Source organism: Oncorhynchus mykiss, chromosome 12, assembly GCF_013265735.2.
Source record: "Oncorhynchus mykiss isolate Arlee chromosome 12, USDA_OmykA_1.1, whole genome shotgun sequence".
Taxonomy (NCBI): domain Eukaryota; kingdom Metazoa; phylum Chordata; class Actinopteri; order Salmoniformes; family Salmonidae; genus Oncorhynchus; species Oncorhynchus mykiss.
The window spans coordinates 32,137,391-32,164,269 of NC_048576.1; the positions used below are offsets into that span (position 1 = coordinate 32,137,391).

General features: G+C 44.0%; 1 protein-coding gene across 2 annotated transcripts in view; it reads right to left on the bottom strand.

Annotated features, from left to right (window-relative positions):
• Nucleotides 1-608: 608 nt before the first annotated feature.
• The window catches only part of LOC110537458 (UV radiation resistance-associated gene protein), a 162,174-nt gene continuing 135,903 nt past the window's right edge, over nucleotides 609-26,879 (bottom strand). Inside the window, exons 14-15 of one of the 2 annotated variants that reach the window (XM_021623519.2) lie at nucleotides 20,494-20,585; nucleotides 609-2,546 (exon numbers count right to left, since the gene is read on the bottom strand). In XM_021623519.2, coding sequence (XP_021479194.2) covers nucleotides 1,736-2,546; nucleotides 20,494-20,585 — 903 coding nt within the window. In that variant the 3' untranslated portion in view covers nucleotides 609-1,735. Of the gene's footprint in view, nucleotides 2,547-20,493; nucleotides 20,586-26,879 lie in introns of those variants that run through there. The other variant, XR_005034947.1, reaches the window with a different exon arrangement.

Genomic DNA, 26,879 nt, shown 5'->3' on the forward strand with positions numbered 1-26,879 from the left:
TCTCCACACATCGGATAGTGCCAGTGGCATTTTCCTGTAAAGATTAGAAAAAAATGTGTAAAACAAAAACCAAATACTATTCCATGTACAGATAAATAGTTAAGCAGTTAGATTAAATAACTTCTTTGTAAGATAAATGTTTTAAAATGAAACATATATGGAAACAGGTGAATTAAGAAGCTAAAACCCACATGGTAGCAAAAACTAACTAGCAGAATTGTTAACAAGTTAGAAATGATTTAAAACAAACTTTGCTGTAGGCTAATCTTTTCTAGTTAACAAAGAATCATGTACGTCATATAAAATATATTCACCCCACCCAGTATTGTAATCAAAACTTACCAGAAAGCATGTAGTCCTTGGCTCAGACAGTGTAGTAGTGTGGGCTCAATAGCATCTCATTAGTGTGCAAGATCTTGAGAATCAGCTGTACATGTGATGAAAGAATGCACTGTGCATGCAGAGTGTTGCAATTCCATTTAATTGGGGATAGTTTAACCAAAATATGCCCCAAGACCTAGAATTGCCATATGTGTATCCCACAAAAAAGGTTCACTATTATAAGCTACATTTTTTTATAAATTTAGACGAAATTCCCCAAATTCCAGGGCTTAAATTCCCATGGAAAATTTCCGGAAAAATTCCAGAAAATTAACGGAAAGTTTCCGACCCTAAGTACACACCAGAAATGTTTTTGGTCTATTGAATAATATGTGAATTATTAGACTTTATATTAATACTTATATTAATGGGGCTTATTAAAATAGTAAAAAAATAAAAAACGGGTATGGAGAAGACAGAGAAATTGCACTGTATCCCTGCCATGTGCCATGAGCTCAAGCCTCCCTCCCACATGTCATGGTCCCTTGAGATAAAAACAGGGCAGCCCTGTCCAATGGCTGTTGGACCTGGAGGTGCAGGGCGTAACAGTTACGGAGTATCTGATTGGGCCAACGGTCTAAGCTGCCCTGGCCTAGTGACCGGTCAATTTGCTGTACCTCCTTTCCTCTGTCAGCCATGCTGAAGACCCTGGCTTTGTTCAAATTCATCTCTCCTTCCCTTGAAGTTATTACTGACAGGTACAAGGACTGGACAGGTACAAGTGAAGACTCTATAGCTTTCATCAAGCTGCTCATGTTAGATTACTGGTTACTTCAAGGAAGGGAGGAAGGATACATTTTGTGTGTTTAAAGGTGGTCACAACACAAACACCCCTCCCTCCCTCCCTTCCACAGCATTGCCATGCATCCTGAAAAAAGAAAGCTGCGGAAGTGTTTCAACCACAAACATTTGCTTTATTTCATTTCAAAGGATTATAGAAATCAGAGGAGGCTGGTAAGAACAGCTATAGGAGGACAGGCTCATTGTAATGGCTGCAATAGAAAAAATGGAACGGAGTGAAACGTGGTTTCCATATGTTGGATGTGTTTGACTCTGTACCATGAATTCCATTCCAGTCATTACAATGAGCCTGTCCTCCTATAGCTCCTCTCACCAGCCTCCTCTGATATACATGTTTTTCGAGAAGTGCAAATTTGTCACATTCCAAATACCGTAGTTCCTATGTTTGATTTCTATTGATGCATGGAGAGAGGGAGAGTGACACACACACCAAAACACACAGGACCCCTCCTCCTCTCCACTAAGTTCATGTCCCTGACTCATGTGTCCTGTGACTCCAGTCCTGCCCTCACCCCCCAGCCCAGCCCTCCCCTCAGGTCCTGCTCTCCTGTTGTCACTTCTCAGAGGAGTTCTTGCGTGGCCGGCGGAAGCTGGACATGTTCTCATTTAGTGCATAGATGCGGCGGGAGAACTCCTCGAAGCCGGCGGCATCCAGCTCGCCCAGCACCTGCTCATCACACTCCACGGCCACCGCGTGCTCCACGGGGATGCAGGGGTAGTCCTCCAGCCTGGCCCCGTCCCCCAGTCCCAGGCCTGTGGCCTCAGTCCCCATGATCTCCTCTGCCTGCTCCACCGAGCAACACAACTCTGGGTTCAATGCCATGGTCACTGTTAGCCCAATTGTGGGCCCCGCCAGCCCGTAGCCTGGCACCACTGAGCCGTTCATGGTATTCTGCTGGCTGGTGAGTGCCACCTCCTCCAGTTCCTCAATGGTGCTGTCCCGAGCCGGAGTGGGGCAATCTGAGCCTCCTGTGGTGGTGGAAGGCAGTTGCTCCACCTCCACCACCTCTACTTCTCCGTCTCCATCCTCCTCTCCTGGGGCTGGTGTCTGCTGTGCCTGGACCTCCAGAGTCTTGGCCAGGTCGATGCTAGCGTCCAGGGAGGAGGACATGTGTTTGAGGGAGGGGGAGGGCGGCGGCAGGCCCCCCTGGGGCTGGTCTATGGCCATGGCCGTGTTGTAGCTGGGAGGAAGAGAGGCTTTGTACTTCTGCTTGTCGGCCTCAGAGCTGGCCCTCTTCCTCAGTGAGCACCGGTCTGGAGAGCTGGTGTCGGTGGGGAAACCCACCTCTGACGCAGCTGAGACACTGATCTGAGACTTGGCTCCTGTCGGGACCGGGATAGAGCTGGAGACATGATGCCGGTCACTGTGGGAGAGAAGGAGAGATGGAGAAAGAGGGAGGTAGGGAGAGAAAGAAAGAAATAATGAAAGAGGATATGATGGATATGCTCATAAGTCTTTCACATCCAAGGGTCATGGAGAGAGGGAAGGATAGAGGGAGGAAGGCTCCCCTCCCCTGTCTAGCCCCCAGGCCTCTCTGATCAGACATGGTTCTGCATCTCATCTCTCCCCCTCCTGATCCAGATCCCAGACAGCTGGTCCACTGCAAATCACTCCCCATTATTACATTCAGAAACATATTCTCAGCTCATGCAACGGCAGGGCCATGCAGAGTGGAAGCTCACAGCATGCGTCCTAGAAAGTATGCGGGACATTTTTGCGGAATAACAGATAACAGACACGACAGAGCAACCCCCATCTGTCCCATACAAACCCTAACCGTAAATTAACTTAAACAAGGGGTCCATAGCTGTTTAGCCATACTTAACCTGATCATTCAGGTATGAGAGGAGACATTGGGGGGAAATCTCATGGGGTCAAAGGTGAAATTGGGTCCCTGTGCTGTCAGAGGTCCACCTGTGGCTGGTTAGAGAGCAGAGGAGCCTGGGTAAGTGATCCTGGCTAGTTAAACAGGTTAAAGGGGTGGTGAGGTCACAGGGTGGTGATGTCCCTGTATCAGACGCCAGACAGTCTAGTCTAGCGTGTGGCAGCAAGACGCACACAGAGAGGACCTAGAGGCCTATGCCAGGGGAATGTTTCAAACACACAGCGACTGACTGGTCATTGCCTAGCTGTTTGATGGAGTACTTCAGGACTCAACACATGGTAGCTTGTTAAGAGGGTCCCAACCGCAGCCCCTGCCCCCTGTGGAGGCAGCAGAGCACAGGGCACTGACAAAACAGTTCACATACAGGGTTTAAAAACACACACGCATGCTAGTGCTGAGCGATTAGTGTTTTTTGAGGTCGGTTCAGTTTTAGTTCGATGATTAAAAAATAATCACAGTTTTTCAAAGTAAATAAGGGATACATTCATGATGACTGAATACCAACTATCAATCACTTAGAAAATCTATTTTCGGGTAGATACGTCGCAAAGCAACTTCTCTCTATCCCTCTCGATCGTACGTTCTTCTGTCTATTCTCTCCCTCTCAGTGTCTGCCCCACACAAACCGGACAAGTAGACGGGCCATGGATTATGGTAATTGTAGTTAATTAGCACATTTTCTGGGCAAAAAATATAAAGAATATTGGCCTGTTGGAGATGACAACTCTCTACTACATCGCAATGTTCAGGCTTGATCTGAGTTATCTCTAGAAAAACTGTGCATTGAGCTCACAGAAGATAATGTATATATATATATTTTTTTACTTCAGTTTATTTTGGTAAATACTTTAACACTCTTTTTCTTAAAACGGCAATGTTGGTTAAGGACCTTTATGTAAGCATTTCACTGTAAGGTTGTATTCGGCGCACGTGACAAATACAATTAGATTTTGATTGGACACAAACACACACAGCTCACTGCTGATGAGTCAGTCACAGACACAAGACAGCAGAGTGTCCTCAACCTGCCCTATAAAAGAGGAAACCCACACAAAGTGGATGGCCCATGTCATACCTGATCATAATTATAGCTCACGGCCAGCATTTAATAAGCAGCTTACAGGAACACACAAGATGAGGTCAAACGTTCATGCAAGGTAAAACAAATAAAGATAATGAGTTGAGATAACCTGGCATGAGAGCTCTTCATTCTGAGCAATAACTGGGGATACACTGTGCTGCACTTATTCACAGTGCGTGTCTATCTGGAAACATAATCTAACGCAATTGCCTTCACATTGGCCCTTAGCGACTATACAGTATATCCCATAAACCAAGGCTAAATAGAAACAACATGCTGTTCAAAACTCTTGATCAGTTTTCGCAAAAAAGCCAAAAGTTTAATGGTTTGCCATTAATGATTTGTATCTGTGAACTCCTCAACAAAATTATTATGGTGTTTTGAGCACGCTCCAAAACTAAAAAACAAAACCTGATTTGGAAGACGGGAATAAAAAGAGACCTTCCATGAGAACTGAATTATCATTCCAGCGAGCAAACCCAAACCGTGGTCCAGGCTGGGCCCCTATCAAACAGAGGACAGGTTGGAAAAAACGGAGCTGACTGTTTGTTAAGCAGGAGTTTCAAACATTCAATGCATCATTTATAACAAGCTAATGATTGCCTACAGTCTGTTGTCTGCTGAATGACGTCCTCATGGCAAGAGCTCTGAGACTGATCCAATCTTTGATTTGAATTAATATCAATCCTTCTAGTTTCTCCCTGGCCCTCTCCCAGTACCCCTACCACACAGTAATCCATCTCGGCTTCAGGAGAACGCAGGTTAGGATCCAGGAGAAAGCTGGCCAACACAGATGCCTTCATGCGTTTTGGCTCCGAAACACAGTGATATGATATACAATCACATTGCGTAAAACATATGACCACTTCTTTTCTGGGAGTGTTTAGATGTCACAATAATAAGGCCTGGATAATAAGGCATTTCTTGTTTGGAGCACGTTTGTTTGTTACATTTAGCTCCCCTCCAAATTGGTTCCTTTAAACAGCTGTCAAGTTAAGTCCCTTAATCAAGAGTGTAGTAAAGAGTCTGAGGAGTGGCGGCAGGAGGAGAGGGGGAGGAGGCTAACCCCCACAAATCTCCTTGAATGGGCTGTCATAATATTTTTTCATGCAGCACATTGTCTCAGTATGACTCCTGACACATTGCTTTTTATTCAGACCAATTAGGCTGTCCCCCTTCTTGCACCACTCCCCATACAGTAATTATTGCTCTGCTCAGAGGAAAGGAGAGCAGTAGTACACTTCCTGAATAATGTTGAAAAACCTGGAACCCATAGAGCGGGAGGACGGTGAGGGATGGAGGGAATATTGGCGGATTTACAGGAAGAACTCTCCATTGGAGGGAAGCAATGAAGGGTCTAGTTTTCACACAGTAGCCCATTGTGCCTATAAACAATACATAAAGTTCATTTGGAAAGTATTCAGACCCTTTGACTTTTTTCACATTTTGTTACGTTACAGCCTTATTCAGAAATGGATTTCCCCCCCTTAATTTATTTTTTAATTAAAAATTTAAAAACATCCTCATCAATATACACACAATACCCCATATTAACAAAGCGAACACAGGTTTTTAAAATGTTTGCAAATGTATTAAAACTAAAATCAGAAGTACCTTATTTACATAAGTATTCAGAGCCTTTAATATGAGGCTCAAAATTGTGCTCAGGTGCATCCTGTTTCTATGAATCATCCTTGAGATGTCCCTTGAGATGTCCCCTGTGGTAAAATCAATTGATTGTACATAATTTGGAAAGGCACACACCTATCTATATAAGGTCTCACAGTTGACAGTGCATGTCAGAGCAAAAACCAAGCCATGAGGTCGAAGGAATTGTCCGTAGAGCTCAGAGTCAGGATTGTGTCGAGGCACAGATCTGGGGAAGGTTACCAAAACATTTCTGCAGCACTCTGATAGAGCTCCAGAGTTCCTCTGTGGAGATAGAAGGACAACCATCTCTGCAGCACTCCACCAATGACCCATTTGTCATTATGGAGTAGTGTGTGTAGATTGATGAGGGATTAAAAAAAATATTTAAGCATTTTAGAATAAGGCTGTAACGTAACAAAATGTTGAAAAAGTCAAGGGGTCTGAATACTTTCCGAATGCACTGTACTTGGACCAAGTTGAAATCCAGGCTAGTAGTGTTGTATAGTATGGTAGGTTGCAGTGTTGGCGTGGGTAGTACAGCCAGGCATACTCTACTGTAGGCATCCCTGTCTCTTTCAGGGCGGACATTGGACGACCTGTGATTTACAACCAAAGGGACAAAGTACTTCACTCTGGACGTTCTAACTCATCATTAAGTTTTACTAGTCCTCTAAGCCCCGGCGGACTTCCTTGTCAATGATTTCACCACATAAAAGCTACCTGAGCCCTCTGCCTAAACCATTAGGCCCAGACTTGGCAGGCCCAGAGGCGGATAGGCCCACTTCTCCTCCCAACGTGTTTGTTTTAAATGGGGTCTTTCTTCCTCTGCCTGTGTCAGACTCAGCCCTGGATATTCCAGGCAGGACAGGAATTTACTAAACCAAACATTTTCTGCTGTCTTATCCTCAGACAGGCCTTGTTTCAGGTTCAAGGCATAGCTCTCTTCATTTCCAATTCCTGCTAAGGAGCTGTGATCAGAGCCAAAATACACAATGAAGATAAGATTCAGGCTTTGATGTCGTGGCAACCGAAATCCCACAGGAACTACTAAACCAAATGCTATAACTGAAATATTGTAATACACACTAATGGGGTGGAGGGGAGTTTAAATGAAAATATTGTAATAGAGCAAGTCTCCTCTGTCCAAGTCTGGCCTTTTGAAGACAGAGAACGTAAGCATCGTATGAAAATCACCACAGCATGTTAAACATATTGAACAAGTCGATAGTATGAACACTTAACAGTGGTGCCAATTGTGACTGCACACTGTTGTATTTGACTTGATTCTCAGCAGTTTGTATGGCACAGAGAACTACAGTACCACACACTGTCTCACAGTAAGACAGATTCTGTTCATTTGTGACATGTTGTGTTAGAATGACATAACTGTGGGGATCTATGGAGTACCTCAGCGAATGGCAATTACTAATGAGATCAGCTGGCCCTGCTGGCTCAGTACTCTGTGACACATAGAGGAGAGCAGGTCTGTTCTGAGCTGGGCTGTTTGATTCATAGAGACCTGGTGGTAGGGAGCGTTCCTCCAGATGTCAGTTCATTCCTGCCTCATCCATGGAGAGCACCGCACAGCTAACACACACACAGAGACATACAGACAAACACAGGCACACACCCTGCAACTCACAACCAAGAGCATGTAAGTGTGTCTGTGTCGGGATGCTCAAACTCATCCAAACAAATTAGCGTCATTTGATTGATTATACTGTATGAGTTCCTCCACAACATCAAGCATCTACCCTTACCATCTCATCAACTACCATCCCTATGACTTAACTGGAACAATAATCTCCACATAATGAAACACCTACTGTGCTGGATGTGTGCCACCAGCTTTCCTGCAATGCATGTTGAGTTTCTTACTGACACAGACCAGGACCAGTATTCCTGACTGTGTTATTGGCCATTTAGGCTGAACTTGCTTGGTTGTCACAGGTGGACATTTGCGGGAGTGAAGATAGAGACACGCAGCACACAGGCACACACATACACCATCCAGGCTAAACATTTCCTCCTGTGTGTTCTGGGACTGTGTGTGTTTGAAGGCAGTTAAGGAGGGGTTCAGATTTAATATCGTTATCACTGTTCTCTCACCAGGGGTTTTGGGGGGAATCTTCGGGCGGCTGGAGAAGCAGCCGGTGCCGGGGCTGTGTTCAATCATCTAGCCCCCACACCCCAGACTCGGTGCACCGGCCTGGGCTTAGGACCTGTGAACCTCTGCCAGGGCCTCCACAGATGTGGAGCCACAAATGGGAGCTTAACGGGTTCGTTTTGAACTTGGCAAGCAAGTTCCTCCAAGTCAAATGTTTCTGGCTGCCTTAACCACTTGCTTGGTTCCGTAACATTTTTAGGTCTCTTTAAAGTAAAGGGGCCAAGTCCTTCCACTTCTATACACCTGTGTATTCTGTGCCACTGAGATGTACATACGTCTTGACTCTGTTTGCAACTGTTTTAGTAGGAAGGGATCGGTGTAGGAACATAAAAAAACAGCCTCTTTCCATACAGTACAAACCTTAAACAATCATATACACTGAGTGTACAAAACATTTGCCCTCAGAACATCGTCAATTCGTCGGGGTATGGACTCTACAAAGTGTCGAAAGCGTTCCACAGGGATGCTGGCCCATGCTGCGTCCAAAGCTTCCCACAGTTGTGTCAAGTTGTCTGGAAGTCCTGTGGTTGGTGGACCATTCTTGAAACACAGGAAACTATTGAGCATGAAAACCAGCAGTGTTGCAGTTTTTGACACACTCAAACCGGAGCGCCTGGAACCTACTACCATACCGCTTTCAAAGACACCTACATTTTTTGTCTTGCCCATTCAATCTCTGAATGGCATACACACACAATCCATGTCTCAATTGTTTCAAGGCTTAAAAGTCCTTCTTTAACCTGTCTCCTCCCTTTATCTACACTGGTTGAAGTGTATTTAACAAGCGACATCAATAAGGGACCATAGCTTTCAACTGGATTCACCTGGTCAGTCTGTGTCAAGGAAAGAGCTTAATGTTTTGTACACTCAGTGCACTGTACTTCCCAATGAAGTTCCCTGGATGAAGCCCATATCCCCATGCATGAGAAGAGCCCTTCTGGTCAGCGTATTGTGCATGCTGAAAGCTCTATATGGAGGGGGAAACGTCTACGCAGTTCATGGATGGAAATGGTTCCCTTGTACATGCCCTCGCCACACCACCACCCCTGTATAGTAGTGGAGGAGAGGAGAGGGGAGGGGAACAGATATCAAACCCCTTTCCCTCTCACAGTCTACCAGTTAACTCCCTTCAGCTGCTGCACAGCATTTTTATGCATCCATATTTCATACGCTAGGCCCCTCCGCTGGAAATAGTATCTGGATTTAGGCTTTTTCAGGAAGGGGGGAACTGGAAGTAATACGGGGGGGAGGAAGGGCAATAAAATAAGTCCCATGCAAAAGGAGAGCAGGAATGAACGCATGTCCTCCCCGTTTCAATGTTTCACTACTTCAGTGTGAAGCCCCCGAGTCAGACCACCTTCCTGTCCCCCAGTACCTGCTGTCTGAGTCAGTTAGAGGGGAGAACTATGTGGGTCCTGTGACGAGGACCTAACTTATGGCCTGTTCAGGCTTACTGCACATTCTCACCCACACACAGGGTGCTGTAAGTCTGCTGTGTGAACAGCCAGCCGCCGTCCCCTGACGAGTATTTCAGCCCTGTGTGTGTGTGTGTGTGTTATGTGTGTGTATGTGTGTGTGTGAGTACGTGTCCGTTCGGCAAGGCAGGCTTTCGTAAGGCAGGCTCTCGAGACGGAAACAAAACCGTGTGAGAGTAGGTGTGCATGTTGGGTAAGCACCTGTGTGTGTGTGTGTGCGCCAGAGGGTGTGTGTACACGGCCAGGCCAGCTCCAGAGACGGACACAGAACTTTCACGGTTCTCAGCAAGGTTCTCAAACTCCTGAGTCAACACAGTGGAAGCCTTATTTCGTCCCCTGTGGCCTTGTTGTCTGGTATTGTTTCCTAAAACCGAAAAGAGCTTCTCGACATCAGAACAGCTAATCTCCAATTGGACAAAGACTTCTACTTCACTCGAAGGAGAGACCACTATAGAGGCTGGCGTGCGGGATACCTGAAGAGACTACGACGCAGAATGGATAAATCGCCTATACCCTCCGTTCTGCTGGCGAACGCGCAATCACTGAAGAATAAGCTGGATGAGCACCATTCGCCCAGACTATTCAATCAACGTGATCTGAATACTTTCTGAATGCACTGTATGTTTCTCAGAGTCTGGCTGAACAAGGACATGGTAAATTCCCTCAACAACAATATAAATGCAACATGCAACAATTTAAAATATTTTACTGAGTTACAGTTCATATAAGGAAATCAGTCTTGTATTAGTCCCTAATCTATGGGTTTCACATGACTGGGAATACAGATATGCATCTGTTGGTCACAAAAACCCTATATATACAGAAGTATGTGGACACCCCTTCAAATTAGGTGATGCGGCTATTTCAGCCACCATTTGCCTCATGCAGCGCGACACATCTTCACATAAAGTTGAAAAGGCTGTTGATTATGGCCTGTGCAATGTTGTCCCACTCTTCAATGACTGTGCAAAGTTGCTGGATGTTGGCGGGAACTGGAACACACTGTCGTACACGTTGATCCAAAGCTCAATGGGTGACATGTCTGGTGAATATGCAGGCCAACTGGGACATTTTCAGCTTACAGGAATTGTGTACAGATCAGCAAAATGGGGCTGTGCATTATCATGCTGAAACATGAGGTGATGGCAGTGAATGAATGGCACGACAACGGGCCTCAGGATCTCGTCACGGTATCTCTGTGCATTCAAAGTGCCATTGTGTTTGTTGTCTGTGCCTGTCCATACCATAACCCCACCACCACCATGGGGCACTCTGTTCACAACGTTGACATCAGCAAACCGCTCACACACAACGTCATATAAGCTGTCTGCCATCTGCCTGGTACAGTGAAAACCGGGATTCATCCTTGAAGAGCCAAATTTTCAAAACGATGTTGAATTTATTGATTTTTTTTACCCTTATTTATTTAGAATTTTTATTTTATTTATTTATAGATTTTTTCTCCCCAATTTCGTAGTATCCAATTATTAGTAGTTACTATCTTGTCTCATCGCTACAACTCCCGTACGGGCTCGGGAGAGACGTAGGTCGAAAGTCATGTGTCCTCCGAAACACAACCCAACCAAGCCGCACTGCTTCTTAACACAGCGCGCATCCAACCTGGAAGCCAGACGCACCAATGTGTCGGAGGTGCACTGCGCCCGGCCCGCCACAGGAGTCGCTGGTGCGCGATGTGACAAGGTTCACCTGTGTAATGACCATGCTGTTTAAATTAGCTTCATGATAATCCACCCACCTTACAGGTGTGGCTTATCTTGGCAAAGGAGAAATGCTCATTAACAGGGATATAAACAAATTGGTACACAAAATATTTGAGAGAAATAAGCTTTTTTTGTGCATACAGAACATTTCTGGGATCTTTTCTTCCAGCTCATGAAACATGGGAACAACACTCTACATGTTACATTTATATTTTTGTTCAGAATATACAATACCAGTCAAAAGTGTGGACACACCTACTCATTCAAGGGTTATTCTTTAGTTTAACTATTTTATACATTGTAGAATAATAGTGAAGACATCAAAACTTTGAAATAACACATATGGAATCATGTAGTAACCAAAAAAGTGCTAAACAAATCAAAATGTATTTATATTTTATATTCTTTAAAGTAGCCACCCTTTGCCTTGATGGCAGCTTTGAACACTCTTGGCATACTCTCAACCAGCTTCACCTGGAATGCTTTTCCAACAGTGTTGAAGGGGTTCCCACATACGCTGAGCACTTGTTGGCTGCTTTTCCTTCACTCTGCGCTCCAACTCATCCCAAAACATCTCAATTGGGTTGAGGTCGGGTGATTGTGGAGGCCAGGTCATCTGATGCAGGACTCCATCACTCTCCTTTTTGGTCAAATAGCCCTTACACAGCCTGAAGGTGTGTTTTGGGTCATTGTCTTGTGGGATGGCGTATCGCTGCAGAATTCTGTAGTAGCCATGCTGCTTAAGTTAGCCTTGAATTCAAAATAAATCACAGACAGCGTCACCAGCAAAGAACCCCCACATGCAGCGATCATCCGTTCACCTACTCTGTCTCATGGCGGTTGGAACCAAAAAATCTCAAATTTGGACTCATCAGACCAAAGGACACATTTCCACCGATCTAATGTCCATTACTTGTGTTTCTTGGCCCAAGCAAGTCTCTTCTTATTATCGGTGTCCTTTAGTAGTGGTTTCTTTACAGCAATTCGACCATGAAAGCCTGATTCACGCAGTCTCCTCTGAATAGTTGATGTTGAGATGTGTCTGTTACTTGAAATCTGTGAAGCATTTATTTGGGCTGCAATTTCTGAGGCTGGTAACTCTAATGAACATATCCTCTGCGGCAGAGGTAACTCCGTGTCTTCTTTTCCTGTTATTTTCCTGTGGCGGTCCTGATGAGAGCCAGTTACATCATAGCGCTTGATGGTTTTTGCGACTGCACTCGAAGAAACCTACAAAATTTGCGAAATGTTCCGTATTGACTGACTTTCATGTCTTAAAGTAATGATGAACTGTCGTTTCTCTTTGCTTATTTGAGCTGTTCTTGACATAATATGGACTTGGCTATCTTCTGTATACCACACCTACCTTGTCACAACACAACTGATTGGCTCAAACACATGAAGAAGGAAAGAAATTCCACAAATGAACTTTTAACAAGATACACCTGTTAATTGAAATGCATTCCAGGTGACTACTTCATGAAGCTGGTTGAGAGAATGCCAAGCGTGTGCAAAGCTGTCATCAAGGCAAAGGGTGGCTACTTTGAAGAATCTCAAATATATTTTGATTTGTTTAACACTTTTTTGGTTACTACATGACTCCATATGTGTTATTTCATAGTTTTGGTGTCTTCACTATTATTATACAATGTAGAAAATAGTAAATTAAAGAAAAACCCTTGAATGAGTAGGTGTGTCCAAAATTGGCTAGTTTTTCTATACATTGGCAGGACAGAACGACTGCGTCGGGGAAGCTCAGATGAGAGGCTGTCTCTGTTAAAATCACCTGGTGCACAATCTCAAATGTTAAGTCTCAAGATTCTGTTCACCTGAGCTAGAATACCTCATTATGAGCTGAAGACCACACTATTTACCAAGAGAGTTTGTCTGTATTTTTTGTAGCTGTCTTTTTACCACCACAAACCGATGCTGACAATAAGAGACTGCACTCAGTGAGCTGTATTTGGCCATAAGCAAACAAGAAAATGGTCATCCAGAGGTGGCTTTCCTAGTGGCTGGTGACGTTAATGTCACCTGAACAACAAGAGGTGAAAAAAAACTCTAGATCACTTTTATTCCACACACGGAGACACATAGAAAGCTCTCCCTCACCCTCCATTTGGCAAATCTGAACATAACTCTAAGCTCCTGATTCCTGCTTACAAGCAAAAACTCAAACAGGAAGTGCCAGCGATGCCCTCAATACGAACGTACCCCGATGAAGCGGGTGCTAGGCTACAGGAAGTGTTTCTCTAACACAGACTGGAATATGTTCCAGGATTCATCTGATGGCATTAAGGAGTTTAACACATCAGTCACTGGCTTCATTAACAACTGCATTGACAGTGACCAATTATACATATCCCAACCACAAGCCATGGATTACAGGCAACATCCTCACTAACATAAAGGCAAGAGCTGCCACTTTCAATGTGTGGGAAACTAATCCGGATGCTTATAAGAAATCCCACTACGCCCCCCAACAAACCATCAAACAGGCAAAGTATCAATACAGGGCTAAGATCGAATCCTACCACACCGGCTCTGACGTTGTCAGATCTGGCAGGGCTTGCAAACTATCACGGATTACAAAGGGAAAGCTAGCCGCGAGATGTCCAGCAACGCAAGTTTACCAGACAAGCTAAATACCTTCTATGTGCGATTCGAGGCTAGAACGCTGAACTATGCATGAGATCAACAGCTGTCCTGGATGACTTTGTGTTCAAGCTCACTGTAGCCGATGTGAATAAAACCTTTAAACATGTCAACATACACAGATGGATTACCAGGACATGTTCTCAAAGCATGCACTGACCAACTGGCAAGTGTCTTCACTGACATTTTCAACCTCTCCCTGACCGAGTCTGTAATACCTACATGTTTCAAGCAGAACACCATAGTCCCTGTGTCCAAGAACGCCAAAGTAACCTGCCTAAATGACTACCGCCCCATAGCACTCACGTCTGTAGCCATGAAGTGTTTTGAAAGGCTGGTCATCGCTCACATCAACACCATCATCCCGGAATCCCTAGACCCACTCCAATTCGCATCCCACCCCAACAGATCCACAGATGACACAATCTCATTTGCACTCCACAGTGCCGTTCCCACCTGGACAAAAGGAAGACCTCTTTGAGAATGCTTTCATTGACTGTAGCTCAGCATTCAACACCATAGTGCCCACAGTCATCATTAACTGGATCCTGGACTTCCTGAACAGCTGCCCCCAGGTGGTAAGCGTAGGCAACAACACATCTGCCACGTTGATCCTCAACATGGGGTGCCCTCAGGGGTGCGTGCTTAGTCCCCTCCTGTACTCCCTGTTCACCAACGACTGAGTGGCCGCGCCCGACTCCAACACCATCATTAAGTTTGCCGATGACACAATGGTGGTAGGCCTGATTACTGACAATGGACAGCCTATATAGAGGTTAGAGACCTGGCAGTGTGTTGCCAAGTCAACAACCCCTCCCTCAAAGTGAGTAAGACAAAAGAGATGATCGTGGACTACAGGAAATGGGGGGCCAAACACGCCTCCATTCACATCGGCAGGGATGTAGTGGAGTGGGTCGAGAGCTTCAAGTTCCAAAGGCTTAACAGCTTATATCCCCAAGCCATAACACTGCTGAACAATTAATCAAATGGTTACCTGGAAAATGTGCATTTTTGATTCAATAAAAACATTTAAACAATTACGCTGCTACCAGCTGTTTATTATCTACGGATAGTCACTTGACCCTTACCTACATGTACATATTACCTCAATTATCTTGACTAACCTGTACCCCGGCACATTGACTCAGTACTGGTACCCCATGTATATAGCCTCGTCATTGTTATTTTATTGTGTTTTTTTTGTGTTTTTTTTAACTTTAGTTTATTTAGTAAATATTTTCTTAAAACTGCATTGTTGGTTAAAGGCTTTCACGGTAAGATCAACACCTGTTGTATTCTGCACATGTGAAAAATAAAATTAGATTTTTACTACTGAACTTATTTAGGCTTGCCACAACAAAGGAGTTGAATACTTATCGACAGTGAAGAGGCGACTCCAGGATGCTGGCCTTCTAGGCAGAGTTGCAAAGAAAAAGCCATATCCCAGACTGGCCAATAAAAAAAAATTAAGATGGGCAAAAGAACACAGACACTGGACAGAGGAACTCTGCCAAGAAGTCCAGCATCCCAGAGTCGCCTCTTCACTGTCGACGTCGAGACTGGTGTTGTGTGGGTACTATTTAATGAAGCTGCCAGTTGAGGACTTGTGAGGGGTCTGTTTCTCAAACTAGACACTCTAACGTACTCGTCCTCTTGCTCAGTTATGCACCGGGGCCTCCCACTTCTCTTTCTAGTCTGGTTAGAGCCAGTTTGCACTGTTCTATGAAGGGAGTAGTACACATCGTTGTACAAGATCTTCAGTTTCTTGGCAATTTCTTGCATTTAAATAGACTTCATTTCTCAGAACAAGAATAGACTGACGAGTTTCAGAAGAAAGGTCTTTGTTTCTGGCCATTTTGAGCCTGTAAATGAACCCACAAATGCTGATGCTCCAGATACTCAACTAGTCCAAAGAAGGCCAGTTGTATTGCTTCTTTAATCAATTCAACAGTTTTCAGCTGTGCTAACATAATTGCAAAGGGGTTTTCTAATGATAAATTAGCCTTTTAAAATGATAAACTTCGATTAGCTAACACAATGTGCCATTGGAACACAGGAGTGATGGTTGCTAATAATGGTCCTCTGTACGCCTATGTAGATATTCCATAAAAAATCTGCCATTTCCAGCTACAATAGACATTTACAACATTAACAAAGTCTACACTGTATTTCTGATCAATTTTATGTTACTTTAATGGACAAAAAAAATGCTTTTCTTTCAAAAACAAGGACATTTCTAAGTGACCCCAAACTTTTGAATGGTAGTGTATATTCTTTTTCATTTTTGAGAAGGGCCCATAAGTAAGCATTTCACTGTTAGTCGAAACCTGTTGTTTACGAAGCATGTGCCAAATAACATTTGATTTGATCTTTTGAATGAACATTCAACATTACCATGTAAATTATTGCCTCAATATCAGGCAGCCATTGAGAGTGTTGCCAGGGTTAGAGATACCAAGCCATTCTATAAGTCATTATCAATAAAACGTCACAATAAGGTGCAGAGTGCTCGATTTGCCTGCTGGGGGCAAGGAGATTACTAGCTCTGCTAAAACCATTGACAACTGTGTACCATTTTCAAGCAATTGTTAAATAATGTTAACTATTTGGTTGTAATACCATCACCTCTTGAAGAGCATAGTCGGAACTACAAATTTCAGATTTTTCCATGCAAAACAATTGCACACATTTACCTCTATCAGAGTTATACAGCAAGTAACTGTAAGCTTTATAATTTTTTTATTTCACCTTTATTAAACCAGGAAGGTCCGTTGAGAACAAGTTCTCATTTACAACTGCGACCTGGCCAAGATAAAGCAAAGCAGTGCGACAAAAACAACAACACAGATATAAAAAATGGGATAAACAAACGTACAGTCAATAACATAATTGAAACATCTGTGCAAATTAAGTAAGGAGGTAAGGCAATAAATAGGCCAATAGTGGCGAAGTAATTACAATTTAGCAATTTACACTGGAGTGATATATATGCTGATGAGGATGTGCAAGTAGAAATACTGGTGTGCAAAAGACCAGAAAACCAAAACAAATATGGGGATGAGGTAGGTAGTTGGTTGGACGGGCAATTTACAGATGGGCTGTGTACAGCTGCAGCGATCGGTAAGCTGCTCTGACAGCTGAGGCTTAAAGTTAGTGAGGGAAATATAAGTCTCCAACTTCAGTGACTTTTGCAATTCATTCCAGTCATTGGCAGCAGAGAACTGGAAGGAAAGGCAGCCAACGTAGGTCTTGGCTTTAGGGTTGACCAGTGAAATATACCTGCTGGAGCTTTGTGCTACGGGTGGGTGTTGCTATGGTGACCAGTGAGCTGAGATAAGGCAGCGCTTTACCTAGCAAAGACTTATAGATGACCTGGAGCCAGTGGGTTTGGCAACAAATATGAAGCGAGGACCAGCCAACGAGAGTAAACAGGTCGCAGTGGTGGGTAGTATATGGGGTTTTGGTGACAAAACGGATGGCACTGTGATAGACTGCATCCAATTTGCTGAGTAGAGTGTATTTTGTAAATGACATCGCCGAAGTCAAGAATCGGTAGGATAGTCAGTTTTACGAGGGTATGTTTGGCAGCATGAGTGAAGGAGGCTTTGCTGCGAAATAGGAAGCTGATTCTAGATTTAACTCTGGATTGGAGATGCTTAATGTGAGTCTGGAAGGAGAGTTTACAGTCTAGACAGACACCTAGGTATTTATAGTTGTCCACATAATCTAAGTCAGAACCGTCCAGTGTAGTGATGCTAGTCAGGCGGGCGGGCGTGGGCAGCGATTAGGTTGAAGAGCATGCATTTCGTTTTACTAGCATCTAAGAGCAGTTGGAGGCCACAGAAGGAGTGTTGCATGGCTTTGAAGCTTGTTTGGAGGTTTGTTAACACAGTGTCCAAAGAAGGGTCAGATGTATACAGAATGGTGTCGTCTGCATAGAGGTGGATCAGACAATCACCCGCAGCAAGAGCGACATCATTGATACAGTGCCTTGCGAAAGTATTCGGCCCCCTTGAACTTTGCGACCTTTTGCCACATTTCAGGCTTCAAACATAAAGATATAAAACTGTATTTTTTTGTGGGACACAATCATGAAGTGGAACGACATTTATCGGATATTTCAAACTTTTTTTAACAAATCAAAAACGGAAAAATTGGGCGTGCAAAATTATTCAGCCCCCTTAAGTTAATACTTTATAGCGCCACCTTTTGCTGCGATTACAGCTGTAAGTCGCTTGGGGTATGTCTCTATCAGTTTTGCACATCGAGAGACTGAAATGTTTTCCCATTCCTCCTTGAAAAACAGCTCGAGCTCAGTGAGGTTGGATGGAGAGCATTTGTGAACAGCAGTTTTCAGTTCTTTCCACAGATTCTCGATTGGATTCAGGTCTGGACTTTGACTTGGCCATTCTAACACCTGGATATGTTTATTTTTGAACCATTCCATTGTAGATTTTGCTTTATGTTTTGGATCATTGTCTTGTTGGAAAACAAATCTCCGTCCCAGTCTCAGGTCTTTTGCACACTCCATCATTCTTCCAGAATGGTCCTGTATTTGGCTCCATCCATCTTCCCATCAATTTTAATCATCTTCCCTGTCCCTGCTGAAGAAAAGCAGGCCCAAACCATGATGCTGCCACCACCATGTTTGACAGTGGGGATGGTGTGTTCAGCTGTGTTGCTTTTACGCCAAACATTACGTTTTGCATTGTTGCCAAAAAGTTCAATTTTGGTTTCATCTGACCAGAGCACCTTCTTCCACATGTTTGGTGTGTCTCCCAGGTGGCTTGTGGCAAACTTTAAAACAACACTTTTTATGGATATCTTTAAGAAATGGCTTTCTTCTTGCCACTCTTCCATAAAGGCCAGATTTGTGCAATATACGACTGACTGATTGTTGTCCTATGGACAGAGTCTCCCACCTCAGCTGTAGATCTCTGCAGTTCATCCAGAGTGATCATGGGCCTCTTGGCTGCATCTCTGATCAGTCTTCTCCTTGTATGAGCTGAAAGTTTAGAGGGACGGCTAGGTCTTGGTAGATTTGCAGTGGTCTGATACTCCTTCCATTTCAATATTATCGCTTGCACAGTGCTCCTTGGGATGTTTAAAGCTTGGGAAATCTTTTTGTATCCAAATCCGGCTTTAAACTTCTTCACAACAGTATTTCGGACCTGCCTGGTGTGTTCCTTGTTCTTCATGATGCTCTCTGCGCTTTTGACGGACCTCTGAGACTATCACAGTGCAGGTGCATTTATATGGAGACTTGATTACACACAGGTGGATTGTATTTATCATCATTAGTCATTTAGGTCAACATTGGATCATTCAGAGATCCTCACTGAACTTCTGGAGAGAGTTTGCTGCACTGAAAGTAAAGGGGCTGAATAATTCTACACGCCCAATTTTTCAGTTTTTGATTTGTTAAAAAAGTTTGAAATATCCAATAAATGTCGTTCCACTTCATGATTGTGTCCCACTTGTTGTTGATTCTTCACAAAAAAATACAGTTTTATATCTTTATGTTTGAAGCCTGAAATGTGGCAAAAGGTCGCAAAGTTCAAGGGGGCCGAATACTTTCGCAAGGCACTGTATATACAGAGAAAGGAGTCGGCCCGAGAATTGAACCCTGTGGCACCCCCATAGAGACTCCCAGAGGTCCTCACAGCAGATTTGACACACAGAACTCTATCTGAGAAGTAGTTAGTGAACCAGGTGAGGCAGTCATTAGAGAAACTAAGGATGTTGAGTCTGCTGATCAGTAACTGTTTACGGTCATCAGTAAACATCAATTGATCATATAATTTCAGAAACATGAGGATAGCCTCACAATACACCTCTCAATATTGACCACCATTAGATATTTTATCAATATAAAATAAGTGGCTTAGGTTAATTTCCCATCCTTTGTAGATCCTTTGCCTTTACCTGATAATGTTTACTTTGCAAGCTACCTGTTGAAAATGTCTTTGTACAGTTGGCTAAACATACAGTGGTAAGTAAACCTAATGTACTATTTTCTCCAACCAATATAGGCCTACCTAGCGAAGTTACCTAACATCCCCTTTTCAACATTGTTTTTTATCACAATTGTTGCTAACAGACAAGTCTAGCTAGCTTAACAACAGATCAGGTCAATATGGCTAGTTAACAAGCTACATTTCAGGGAATAAACTAGATGGCTATATTATCCAAATAGTGTTTTATTTGCTCATCTATTCATTTGCTCATCTATTACTGATCAGAAACATGCTATAATGTAGCATCAATCAAGTGTATTTTGTTTTTGAAGCCTGCGGAGGCTGTGAAATATGAACACGAGACTCACATCCTTTTGAAAATATAGATTTATATACTTTTCTATGGGTATCATGCTAAAGATAGTCCCAATTTAACACACTGCACACAGTTGTAGCTCATTGAAGGGTTTACGCCCAGGCGGTGCAATAGGTATACATTTTTGGTCCGGCATAGAGCACATTTTACGTTGGGCGTAGTCCGGTTGCACCAGTTTGTCGTTAGTGGGTTGTAACTGACCCACTAACAACCAACTGGTGCAACCGGACTCTGCAGTGAAAAAGATATAGAGTAGAGATAGTGGGGGCAAAAATGCTAGGTGGGGTAGCTTAATAGTACTAAGACACTGGGAGAGTGAGAGTGGACTAGTACAGGTACTCACCATCGGACCAGAAGGCCGTGCTCCAAGAAGTTCTTGAGGTTGGGCAGGGTCTGGCGCAGGTCTGGAGTGGACAGGCCATGCTGGTATCTCAACTGGGAAGGAAAAAGAAAGCATACATTAGCAATGACCAGAGCTTTCTGTAACATTTCATATTGTACCGTACCATAACCTACACTATCAGTTTAATTCACACATTCTCATGATTCTCTAGTTCTGATGTCTCTGGACAAGGCAGATAATTACTACCCTACAGGGAGACCGAAGCAACCTGCCATTTTTTCATATCTGAAGCATTATAACTTCTCTCTTTGGGCTAATATCCACCCCAACATAGCATGGCAGGAGGACCGGGTGCCCATTGTAACAGACATCTGTGCTCATGTGAAAGGTGTGTGGAGAGGGAGATGAGACGTGGGCGGCGATTAGAAAAGTCAGAATGCCGAACATCTGGAATAGAGATGGGGTAAAACCGCACATAGCAATCTCTCCCTCTATCCATTTCCCCCTCTCTAAGTGACCTAGATCCCCATTGGATTGATGACAATCCCTCTCTCCAGTCCTCCATCCATCAGTCATAAAATCAACCTCAAGTTATGACCGACAGGAAAGTGAGCCAAAGCGTTCCACAGGGATGCTGGCACATGTGGACTCCAATGCTTCCCACAGTTGTGTCAAGTTGGCTGGATGTCCTTTGGGTGGTAGACCATTCTTGATACACACAGGAAACTGTTGAGCGTGAAAAACCAAGCAGCGTTTCAGTTCTTGACACAAGCCAGTGCACCTGTTACCATACCCCATTCAAAAGGCACCTAAATATTTTGTCTTGCCCATTCACCCTCTGAATGGCACACATACAAAATCCATGTCTCATTTGTCTCCTCCCTTTATCTACACCGATTGAAGTGGATTTAACAAGAGAAATCAACAAGGGATGATAGCTTTAACCTGGATTAAACTGGCCATTCTACAGTGCATTCGGAAAGTATTCACACCCCTTGACTTTTCCACATTCTGTTACATTACATTCCTGACCCCTCCTGTCTCAGCATCCAGTATTTATGCTGCAGTAGTTTAAGTGTCGGGGGGGCTAGGGTCAGTTTGTTATATCTGGAGTACTTCTCCTGTCCTATTCGGTGTCCTGTGTGAATCTAAGTGTGCGTTCTCTAATTCTCTCCTTCTCTCTTTCTTTCTCTCTCTCGGAGGACCTGAGCCCTACGACCATGCCCCAGGACTACCTGACATGATGACTCCTTGCTGTCCCCAGTCCACCTGGCCGTGCTGTTGCTCCAGTTTCAACTGACCTGAGCCCTAGGACCATGCCCCAGGAATACCTGACATGATGACTCCTTGCTGTCCCCAGTCCACCTGACCGTGCTGCTGCTCCAGTTTAAACTGTTCTGCCTTATTATTATTCGACCATGCTGGTCATTTATGAACATTTGAACATCTTGGCCATGTTCTGTTATAATCTCCACCCGGCACAGCCAGAAGAGGACTGGCCACCCCACATAGCCTGTTTCCTCTCTAGGTTTCTTCCTAGGTTTTGGTCTTTCTAGGGTGTTTTTCCTAGCCACCGTGCTTCTACACCTGCATTGCTTGCTGTTTGGGGTTTTAGGCTGGGTTTCTGTACAGCACTTTGAGATATCAGCTGATGGACGAAGGGCTATATAAATAAATTTGATTTGATTTGATTAAAAAAATGTATTCAATTGTATTTTCTCACCCCTCATCAATCTACACACAATACCCCATAATGACAAAGCAAAATCAGGTTTTCAGACATTTAAAAAAAAAAAAAAAACAGTTATTTACAAAAGTATTCAGACCCTTTGTTATGACACTCGAAATTGAGCTCAGGTGCATCCTGTTTCCATTGATCAACCTTGAGATGTTTCGACAATTTGATTGGAGTCCACCTGTGGTAAATTAAATTGATTGGACATTTGGAAAGGCACACTCGTCTATACAAGGTCCCACAGCTGACAGTGCACGTCAGAGCAAAAACTAAGCTACGAGGTCGAAGGAATTGTCCATAGAGGTCCGAGACAGGATTGTGTTGAGGCACAGATCTGGGGAAGGGTACCAAAACATTTCTGCAACATTGAAGGTCCCCAAGAACACAGTGGCCTCCATCATTCTTAAATGGAATACGTTTGGAACTTCCTAGAGCTGGCCACCCAGCCAAACTGAGCAATCTGGGGAGAAAGGCCTTGTTCAGGGAGGTGACCAACAACCTGATGGTCACTATGACAGATCTCCAGAGTTCATCATCAAATCAAATCAAATGTTATTGGTCACATACACATGGTTAGCAGATGTTAATGCGAGTGTAGCGAAATGCTTGTGCTTGTAGTTCCAACAGTGAAGTAATATCTAACAAGTAATCTAACAATTCCCCAACAACTACCTAATACACACAAATCTAAAGGGGTGAATGAAAATATGTACATATAAATATATGGATGAGTGATGGCCGAGCGGCATAGGCAAGGTGCAGTAGATGGTATAAAATACAGTATATACATGTGATATGAGTAATGTAAGATATGTAACATTATTAAAGTGGCATTATTTAAAGTGACTAGTGATCCATTTATTAAAGTGGCAAGTGATTGAGTCTCAATGTAGGCAGCAGCCTCTCTGAGTAAGTGATTGCTGTTTAGCAGTCTGATGGCCTTGAGAAAGAAGCTGTTTAACAGTCTATCGGTCCAAGCTTTGATGCACCTGTACTGACCTCGCCTTCTGGATGGTAACGATGTGAACAGGCAGTGGCTCTGGTGGTTATTGTTGTTGATGATCTTTTTGGTCTTCCTGTGACATTGGGTGCTGTAGGTGTCATGGAGGGCAGGTAGTTTGCACAACGGTGATGCGTTGTGCAGACAGCACCACCCTCTGGAGAGCCTTGCGGTTGAGGGTGGTGCAGTTGCCGCAACAGGCGGTGATACAGCCCGACAGGATGCTCTCGATTGTGCATCTGTAAAAGTTTGTCAGGGTTTTGGGTGACAAGCCAAATTTTTCAGCCTCCGGTGTTACGCCTTCTTCACCACACTGTCTGTGTGGGTAGACTATTTCACTTGGTCTGTGATGTGTTCGCCGAGAAACTTAAAACTTTACACCTTCTCCACTGCTGTCCATTCGATGTGGATGGGGGGTTGCTTCCTCTGCTGTTTCCTGAAGTCCATGATTATCTCCTTTGTTTTGTTGACGTTGAGTTAGAGGTTGTTTTCCTGACACCACACTCCGAGTGCTCTCACCTCCTCCCTGCAAACGGTCCCGTCGTTGTTGGCAATCAAGCCCACTACTGCTGTGTCGTCTGCAAACTTGATGATTGAGTTGGAGGCGTGCATAGCCACGCAGTCGTGAGTGAACAGGGAGTACAGGAGGGGGCTGAGCATGCATCCTTGTGGGGCCCCAGTGTTGAGGGTCAGCGAACTGGAGATGTTTCCTACCTTCACCACCTGGGGGCAGCCCGTCAGAAAGTCCAGGACGCAATTGCACAGGGCAGGGTTGAGACCCAGGGTCTTCAGCTTGATGAGGAGCTTGGAGGGTACTATGGTGTTGAATGCTGAGCTGTCCTCAATGAACAACATTCTAACATAGGTATTCCTCTTGTCCAGATGGGATAAGGCAGTGTGATGGCGATTGCATCGTCTGGGGACCTGTTGGGGTGGTATGCAAACTGAAGTGGGTCTAGGGTGGCCGGTAAGGTGGAGGTGATATCATCCTTGACTAGTCTCTCAAAGCACTTCATGATGACAAAAGTGAGTGCTACGGAGCGGTAGTCATTTAGTTCAGTTATCTTTGCCTTCTTGGGTACAGGAACAATGGTGGCCATCTTGAAGGTTCTTGAAGCAATCTTGAAGCATCCTCTGTGGAGATGGGAGAACCTTCCAGAAAGACAACCGTCTCTGCAGCACTCCACCAATCAGGCCTTTATGGTGGCCAGACGGAAGCCACTCCTCAGTAAAAAGAAAATGCCAAGGGTGTGCAAAGCTGTCATCAAGGCAAAGGGTGGCTATTTTGAAGAATCTCAAATATAAAATATTTAGATTTGTTTAAAACTTTTTTGGTTACTACATGATTCCATACGTTATTTCATAGTTTTGATGTCAACCATGTAGAAAATAAAGAAAAACCCTGGATGAGTAAATATGTCTAAACTTTTGACTGGTACTATATATTAGTACCAAGCACACTATATATATATATATATATATATATAATGTGTGACACAAAACGGCATCCCACTAACAGTTAGGGAGGGAGAGTAATCCTAAGCACCCCCACTCTGTCCTTTGAGTTTAATCTAACCTGTCTCATATCTCCACCCCACAGCAGAGCAGCATCACGCGCCACTTCAGACGTATACTGCACTAGGCCCTGTGTCACTGACACCCACATCTGTTTTCTCTCCTCTGCTCTGTCATACTGCGACACCCATTCTTCTCTACACTCATACCGCCTTCCCTGGTTCCATCCCTTTCTCCCTCCCTGGGTATCACTCGCTCAGTGCCGTACATACACTACAGTGAGTGATGAACCACATGTGATTCTAATTAGGCCAGACACAGTACCAGTGTATTGTTCCCACCAGCGCTACACTCATCCATTACATACCACTGCCTACCGAGCATACCCCATAGACTATATATATGAAGACGTTGGGGAGAAGTACCACGATAACAGAGGAATTACAGAGAAGTAAATGTTGGCGCCCCAGGGGCCAAAGGCCACGGTTCTCAGTTTGTGTTTATAGTTAGAGGAAAATAATGGTTTTCTTGGATCAGCAGTCATCTAAACACCATTCATCCAAGTCAATTTTTTTGTAGCCTATTCTGTAATATTCTGTCAGGACTGTAATGCTGAGCGGTGGTTCTTGTAAAGTTTGACTAATGGCATGAGGAGTGGCATAAGCATTAACACATGGGTCCTTGCTGCCACTGCCAGAGTGTGTGTGTGTGTGTGTGTGTGTGTGTGTGTGTGTGGTAGGCCCCCTTCTGGCCCTGGATGGTTTGAGATGTCAGGCTGGTGATCAAGGAAAGGCAGGAAGCAGAAGATCCAGTGCATGGTTTTTATTTAAGGCATTTGGAGCAGGTGCAGGTATTTACAAAATTATACTAAAGCCATCAAGATTACTGGACCAGGCTGAAATTAAATAATAAACTAAGAAAAAAACTAGTCAAAAGAAGATAAAGACTGAAGATCAGTCATGACTAGTCTGTGGGGCTCACAGAAGCCCCAACTAACCCTTGCAGAGACAGGTGGCCATTTTGAATTCAAAATAAAGCTCTACACCTGAGCATTTATATTTCTCCTGGCAGCGACCAGGTGACAGGAAACGCTTGTGTTATTAGAAAGCACTTTGTCAAACTAAGCCAATAAACACTTAGCAAAGACTAACACTCAATAAGACTTTAGATACGTTAGAGAATATTATAGCCTGTACGTTACAGATAAATACATAGAATATGTTCAAGATCTAGGATAGAACAGAAACTCTTTCAACCTCCATTAATTAGTACTGGCGTCTTCCTTCTTAATGAGCACCTGAGTGCTTACATGTTTGTAAGACAGAGATCTCTCACACACAAACATTTCTAAGTACTGCTTTAGACTAGCAAATAGTAGGCCTACTGCTTTCAACTAAAAACATTATAAATCAACTTGATCTGATGTCTCTGTAATTTATATCCAATGTTTAGAAAATATTTTGAACAAATCAACCATAGGTAAGACACTCAACCAAAATGCATGTTTGGTGAGGTGACCAAGCAATTATATAAAAATGTTCTGAGACATCGGAGCTGTGAGGGAGCACATAGTCAGCTGACTAGTGTGTGTTAGATCCTTCTTCAGCACAGCAAAGCCTCCCAATAGATCTTATTCTGTATTAGCAGTACATGTGTGTGTGCGTGCGTGCACATTTCGTGAACTAATGTGTGTGTATTTTGTGAACAAATGTGTGTGTGTCAGCACGTATACATGTATGGTCATGCATAACCTCTGGGGGACCCATGGAACCAGAGTTCTCTATGGTATCTGCATAACCTCTGGGGGACCCATGGAACCAGAGTTCTCTATGGTATCTGCATAGACCTCTGGGGGACCCATGGAACCAGAGTTCTCTATGGTATCTGCATAGACCTCTGGGGGACCCATGGAACCAGAGTTCTCTATGGTATCTGCATAGACCTCTGGGGGACCCATGGAACCAGAGTTCTCTATGGTATCTGCATAGACCTCTGGGGGACCCATGGAACCAGAGTTCTCTATGGTATCTGCATAGACCTCTGGGGGACCCATGGAACCAGAGTTCTCTATGGTATCTGCATAGACCTCTGGGGGACCCATGGAACCAGAGTTCTCTATGGTATCTGCATAGACCT